Consider the following 7,083-nt stretch of genomic DNA (forward strand, 5'->3'; position numbering starts at 1 on the left):
ATACTGAAGTCAATGCTCTCTTTCTGATAATCTGAAAATTCCTGTTTCAGTTCACTTAGGACACTACCCTCGCTCTCAACAACAGAGGGTTATTCTCTACAGCCCATTCTTTAACAGCAGGGCAGCCTGCTCCTCAGCTGCAATTCTTTTATCCTTCACTTAGGCTGCCAGGAATGGAAGGGGGAGGGGCGGAAGTGGGCGGCGGGAGGAGGGAGGGCCTGGGGGAGAGCTGGGACCCTGTGGACTTCAGCCTGAGGCTGTTTCTCTCTGTCACCAGTTGTTGGTGCTTTTGCTCAAAGCTGCCAGGTGAGTGCTCACGCTGGGACAGGGGGCAGCTGGGGTGGCACAGGGCTAAGGGGCAGAGGTGGTGGGGGCTGCATGGGGCTCTACACTGCCTTCTCCAACTCTAATGTGCACACCAATGACCTGAGGATAGAATTAAACTTCAGATTTGATTTGCTAAGCTGGGGGTGTGGCCTGACATTCTGCATACCTGGTGATGCCAGTTCTGCTTCACATGGTCCACACTTGGACTAAAAGAATCTAGGTCCTTTTCCAGGCCAGGTGGGGTGAGATGGGAGCAGTGAGCGGGTCCAGCACTGTCCTCAGTGGACATCCTACACTCATACCTTCACAGAGATGGATTCTGCCACCAATGGAATCCTGAACATTTTCTCCAAAAGAATAGAGATGCTTGGAAAAATTCTTACCAAAATCATGATGGATTACAAAAAAATCTATTTACATATTTGAAAATCCCCTCAAACTGGGCTTTCCTCCCTCTTCCAGCTACTGAGCTCACTGATGTTGCTCCACCAACTAAAATCTTAACAGGGCTCAGACCCTACCAATTCTCTCCCAAGTTTATCTGCAAACTATTTCTCCAGTCCTAGAAACAGAGTGGTGCTGAGCTTTGTCAGCAATGCTCAGCCCTCAGCTCCCTAGGTCCTGAAGTTCAGCTTGGGGACGCTGGTCCTTGTGGGCAGAGCTGCAGACACGTTTATAGAAGGATGTGGGTCTCCGTGAATAAGACAGGTGGGCTGGGGAGGATTGGAACAGATTGGGGGGAAGGGGGTGTCACAGAGTCCCAGGAAAGCAGGAGATGAGGCAGAAGGGAGGACTGTGTTAGGCGCGGGTCTATAGAAAACTCCCTTTGGTCTGCAGACTTTGGGAGCTGGAGCACAATTTTGTCTGAACATGAGGCCCCAGAATGTGTGTGGAAAAAGCATTTTGGTGATAACAGCCATGGGGCAAAGGACAGATAGGGGACTCAGAACTAGATATGGAGGCTCTAAACCAAGAGGTTCTCAGGCAAGTCCTCTTGTCCTTTTTCTGCTCTCCCTTCCAAACCCCTAAAGCTCTCTGGTGAGCTGTGGAGACCCCAGTGCAGTTACTAGAACCTCTTAGAGGACATTTGGGTGTCTGGCTATGGCTCTGGGGTGGGCACAGGACAGAGAAGAACCAAAGGCAGGGCCTCTGGAAACTACTGAAATTCCCAATACTGAAAATATGCCAGGCCTGCTCTGTGTTAAATTGCAGTTCTGCTGGGAATGTGCTGGAAGTCCTTTGAGAGTGTTGGGCCTGCTCTTGGAAATGAGGAGCTGAGAGCAAGACTTCAGAATTTACCAAATTAGAATTCAGTCTGAAACTCACCAGGAGATCCAGGGCAGAAACACTCAGAGTCCCCGCTGCCTCCTAGAGGTATGCAGCAGGGAGGGGCTGCAGGCTTCCTCATAGATGAGGCTGGTTAAGGGAGGATTTGCAACTAGCCTGGAAATGGGTAGATTATCATGTCCCAACCAATAAAAGCTCTTTGAAATGTTCTTGCTTTACAGAGCTGGTAACTGAAGCCAAGAGTAGAGAGGTGATCGACCAGAGCTACCATAAACAGTGGTTCTTAACCAGGGTGAATTTGACCCCAGGGGACAATTAGCAATATCTGGAGACATTTGAGATGAGTAAGAGGGAAGTGTGCTACTGGCATCTACTGGGTAGAGGCCAGGAACACTGCTAAATGTCTTAAAACACACAGGGCAGCATTCCCCAGGCTCCTAGACAAAATGATCAGGACCAATAGTCAATAGTGCCAAGGTTGAGAAACCCAGAACAGCATTGGAACTTAACCTTCCTTTTGGTCCTCTATGGAGTTCAATATTTCTCTAAACAAAATTTAATTAAGCATTGATTGAGAAACTGTTTTTCTCCCTCAGGCACTTCACTATATACTTTTTTGGGGTATTTTTTCATCCAGTAAGTAAGCTAGTGATTTTGTTTTATTGTTGTCTTGATGTTCAAGTTAGAAAACAGATTTTGTTTCTTTATTTACCTTTTATTATTTTCAATTATTCATTCTCTTCTCCTGAATTCTGAAGAATTACTCAATGTGCTTTTAGCATTGCTATTTGATTTTCCTCAGAATCTGTCCTATTGCCTCCAAAGTAGTTTTTTTAAATGAATACATTTATTTTATTAATTTTTCAAATATATGTTTTTATTGATTTTGAGAGAGGAGGGGGGAGAGAGAGAGAGAGAGAGAGAGATAGAAGCATCACTGAGAGAGAAACATTGATCTGCTGCCTGAATGCCCCCTACTGGGGATAGAGCCTGCAACCTGGGCATGTGCCTTGCCCCATGTTGAACCAGCAACCTTTCATGCATGGGTCGACGCTCAACCACTGAGCCACACTGCAGGGCCAAAGTAGATTTTAGATATGCTACTGATGATCTTTCTCCCACACTACTTGTAGTGGGTTTATATAGTTAAATATCCATTTATTCTCAATTTTGAGGAGTCTTGGGAATGAGAGAAGATAAATCTCTCTTCAATTTGCCATCTTTATTCATGAGGACAATTTTGCATCTTTCTAGAGACTGAAAATAGGGTTCTTCTAAAAATTTTAACCCAATTTTATAGAAAAGAATTTTCAGTGGCCTGATGTACTTATGAGTCTTCACAATCTATGACGGGGGTAGAAAGATAGGGGCTGAGGAGCAGGCAGAAGTTCAAACTCGATTCCAATGACTCAAAATATGGTACCTCATAGTTGGTGAATGGGAACATATTTCTCTAGTCAAGTGAAACTTCTGGAAGCATCTTAATTCATCCCTTTCAATTACACAGAAGTAACAATTCTGCCTAAATTTTGGCATATGGCCTGTTCTTATCTATAGTTTATGACACTAATGCCCATTTAAAATTGTTTTGTGCATCTTTGTGGGTATCATAATTGGGAAGCATGTTTCATTTGCTGCCATATTAACTTAGAAATGTAGGCTATTATTATTATAGCTAAAAGAGAGAAACCTAAGCAAGTTCATAGTCAGAGAGTAAATAAGGGTGGTCTGAAGGAAAGACAATTTAGGGATCAAAAACCTGAAGAAGTCAGAAAGGAGAGACCCAAGGATACAGATTTGGAAGGGATAGTAGCCTTGGACAAGTGTAGGGCCGCTTCTTTCTCTAAGAGCTGTACAGGGAAGTGACTATGAAGAGAAGTAGTAGCTGTGAGGTTTTATATCAAAGAGTCTCTATTTTCACTATAGAATAAGAGGTTTGCGTGGTCTTCTAATAGTGACAAGAACCAGGTGTGTAAGAGTTTGGGCTTAATGGTGATGGTTAGAAACAGTGATTTGGCATTAGGAAGGCTGCTAATTGGGTCAAAGACAAAGATGACAATCTGGGCTGATAGCATGATGATATTTTGTCCAGAGAATTGAGGAATTGCTGAAATCTGTTCCTGACCATGGCCACTTCTCACCGTGAGGGAGATATGAGCCCAAGGAACAATGGCAAGGAGAGTCAAATTTAAAATTTTTCCCAGTCACTTCTGGCTTTGACCCCAAACCCCATTACATTTAACTAGCACATTTTGCTGTGTTTCTTAAAAAAAAAAAAGTTCTCCTTTTCCTAGGTCTAAAGAGCATTAAGACGAAAGCAAGCCTTGACACTCACTTTCTTCACTTGATTCCCATGGAGCCTCCTAACCTAATCACATCTCAGTTTTACTTTGTAATGGGAGCAGAGGCCAGCCAGACACACCTGTGAGCACCTGAGGGCATGGGACTAGTGAGAAGCAGACAGCAAGAGAATACACATTCCCCCCAAGCTCAGCACTGAATTTTGTTCAGGTGATGCTAGCAGCTGTACCAGAGCTGGCAGCCTGGGGAAATATCAGTTTTCAGAGGACACTGGTCTCTTGCTATTTAGCCTATTTAGGGTGAGAGGGAAGGAAGGATGGAAAGAGACAAAGACAGACCCTGGTCTCTACCCAATACTGAGAGTTCCTCTCCATTGCAGCGGGGGACAGAGGACAGAAGAAAGAGCCACATCCACACTTACTATTATTTTATATAGATGATTCCATTAACTATATAAATAGGTGCAATCAGAGTCTTAGTATTTGATCAACGAGATCATTGGAGAGGAGCAAGAAGGTTTGCCTTACCCATCTTTGGATTAGGAGTGAAGAGGTGGCCTACAGCTCCTCCTAAAGGACATTGAGCAACACACCAACACTCATCATTGTTCTCTGCTCCATAACAGAATGTGTGGCAGGTTCCTGAGGCGGCTGATGGCTGAGGAGAGCTGGCACTCCACCCCTGTGGGGCGCCTCATCCTTCCGGTGCTCCTGGGATTCCGCCTCATACTGCTGGCTACTAGTGGGACGGGGGTCTATGGCGATGAGCAGAGTGAATTTGTGTGTCACACCCAGCAGCCAGGCTGCAAGGTTGCCTGCTACGATGCCTTCCACCCACTCTCCCCACTGCGTTTCTGGGCCTTCCAGATCATGTTGGTGGCTGTGCCCAGTGTCCTCTACTTGGGTTTCACCATATATCATGGCATCTGGCATTGGGAAGACTCAAGGAAAGTGAAGAAGGAGGAGGAGACCCTGATCAGACAAGGACAGGGCAGCACAGATGTCTTAGGGGCTGAAAGCCCCAGGCTGCTCTGGGCCTATGTGGCGCAGCTGGGGGTGCGACTGGTCCTTGAGGGGGCAGCCTTGGGAGGGCAGTACCATCTGTATGGGTTCAAGATGCCCAGCTCCTTTTCATGTCGTCGAGAGCCTTGCCTTGGTAGTATAACCTGCCACATGCCCCGCCCCTCTGAGAAGACCATCTTCCTAAAGACCATGTTTGGGCTCAGTGGGCTCTGTCTCTTCTTTACTCTTTTGGAGCTGGTGCTCCTGGGCCTGGGGAGATGGTGGCAGACCTGGAAGCAAAAATCTTCCTCTTCTAACTACTTCACAACTTCAGAGAGCACCAGAAAACACAAGGAACCAAACGATAACTTCCCAGTGGTGGAATCAAAAGAACAGTTCCGAGTAGCAGGTGAGAAGGGCACCGATGTCCCTCATTCTTCTTGCCTGATGTCTAGGTCCTGATGATCCCTTCTTGGCAGGACCCTTACCTTCCAGCAAGTACAACTCCCACGTTACAAAGAAAAAAAAGTGAAGGGATTGAGCAAAAACAAAACAAAACAAAACAACACAACACTTCATAGACACAGACAACAGTATGGTGATTTCCAGAGGGAAAGGGGAATGGGGGGAGATAGAAGAGGGTATATGGAGATGGGTAAATGGTGATGGAAGGAGACTTGACTTGGGATGAATACACAATACAATATACAGATGATGTTATAGAATTGTACATCTGAAGCCTATATAATTTTATTAACCAATGTCACCCCAATACATTAAATCTTTTTAAAAAATATATTTTATTGATTTTTACAGAGAGGAAGGGAGAGGGATAGAGAGTTAGAAACATCAATGAGAAACATTGACCAACTGCCTCCTGCACAACCCCTACTGGGGATCCGTCCTGCAACCAAGGTACATACCCTTGACTGGAATCGAACCTAGGACCCTTCAGTCTGCAGGACAACGCTCTATCCACTGAGCCAAATCGATTAGGGCTAAATCTTTTTTAAAAAGTAGAAAACCAGGTTCTATGTAGATGTTCTGACCACTGTTCTCAAACCAACCCCCATCCCCATCAAATTGATGACTTCTTCCGATGAACCAGGACCAGAGTGCTCAGTGAATTGTACCTCCCTGTGCTTCCATTGAGGTCTCTTCCCATTTAGAAAAAGTCTCAGCTTCTGCTTGATTTTCTACTTTGCAGAGTTATAAAGACACCTGGCTCAACTCTGAAGGATACTCCATGACTGGAAGTTCTCCCCAACATCCAGTGAGTGGGGATATATCTCTGTGACAAGTTAGAGGCTGTTGAAGCATCTCTAAGGGCCATGGTAGGTCATGCTGCCTAAAGCATTTCCTTCAAGAACTCATGCTTGTGCCTTCTTCCCAGAATTTTCTGGTGTCAGCATCACAATTTTCATGGGCTTTGTTTGAATAAGCCAGCAGAAACTTCCATAAAACCAAGCCTCACCCTTGTCCTGTGTAATAAAGATTGACTACTGTTGGTGGCATTCTTGTTACTAAAGACAATTCTTCTTATCTCAGTGACTCTACTTATCTCTCTTCTGTGGTTCTACATTTTCTGCTTCCCCAATTTCAAAGTCCTGTAACCCTGAATACCCCCAGCCTTGCAGTATATGTCATATCCATAAACTCTGGCCGTCCAAGCATGTATAACCTAGTGTTCTTTTAATATATGAATTAGATTTATTCAAACAGCTGGCCACATCCCTTAAGAAGATTACTGTGAATTCAGAGGCTTATGTCCCCTGGACCACTGACAACTCTGATTTCTGCTCAATTCTCATTCTCTTCTTGGTTCATGGCAGTTGTTCCATTGGCTCCAGCACACAGCACCTTAAATGTGAAGCTAAGTCCCTACTTTTCCCTCAACTCTACTGAAAAGACATATGAGTTCCACTGCTGTTTCATGGGTAATGGTAAGGGGAATTTACATTATAGTGTGATTTGAGAGATAATTTAAAGCTGAATGACAGGTTTCTCTTTTCTTGAGTCTCAGTCATTTCTGTCCAAGAGTGTTCTAGCCTTTCACCTTTCTGCAAAAACACCTCTCTCCTCAGTTCTTCCTTGTCCTCAAATTCTCACCAAAGAGCAGTTACCTAGTTTTGTTTCTCCTTCTGAATCCCACGTTACCCCAAGTAAG

General features: G+C 44.8%; 1 protein-coding gene across 1 annotated transcript; it reads left to right on the plus strand.

Moving 5' to 3' along the window:
* The first annotated feature begins 253 nt into the window (after nt 1-253).
* On the plus strand, nt 254-6,429 carry GJC3 (gap junction protein gamma 3). The gene is made up of 3 exons (XM_080679687.1): nt 254-306; nt 4,541-5,325; nt 6,124-6,429. The coding sequence occupies exons 2-3, from the start codon at nt 4,542-4,544 to the stop codon at nt 6,129-6,131; spliced, it is 792 nt and encodes a 263-aa protein (XP_080535813.1). The 5' UTR covers nt 254-306; nt 4,541; the 3' UTR covers nt 6,132-6,429.
* Nucleotides 6,430-7,083: the final 654 nt, after the last annotated feature.

Source organism: Plecotus auritus, assembly GCF_963455305.1.
Source record: "Plecotus auritus genome assembly, chromosome: 7".
Taxonomy (NCBI): Eukaryota; Metazoa; Chordata; class Mammalia; order Chiroptera; family Vespertilionidae; genus Plecotus; species Plecotus auritus.

Coding starts and splice junctions, on each gene's coding strand:
- GJC3 (XM_080679687.1), top strand. CDS start 4,542: ATGTGTGGCAGGTTCCTGAGGCGGCTGATGGCTGAGGAGAGCTGGCAC.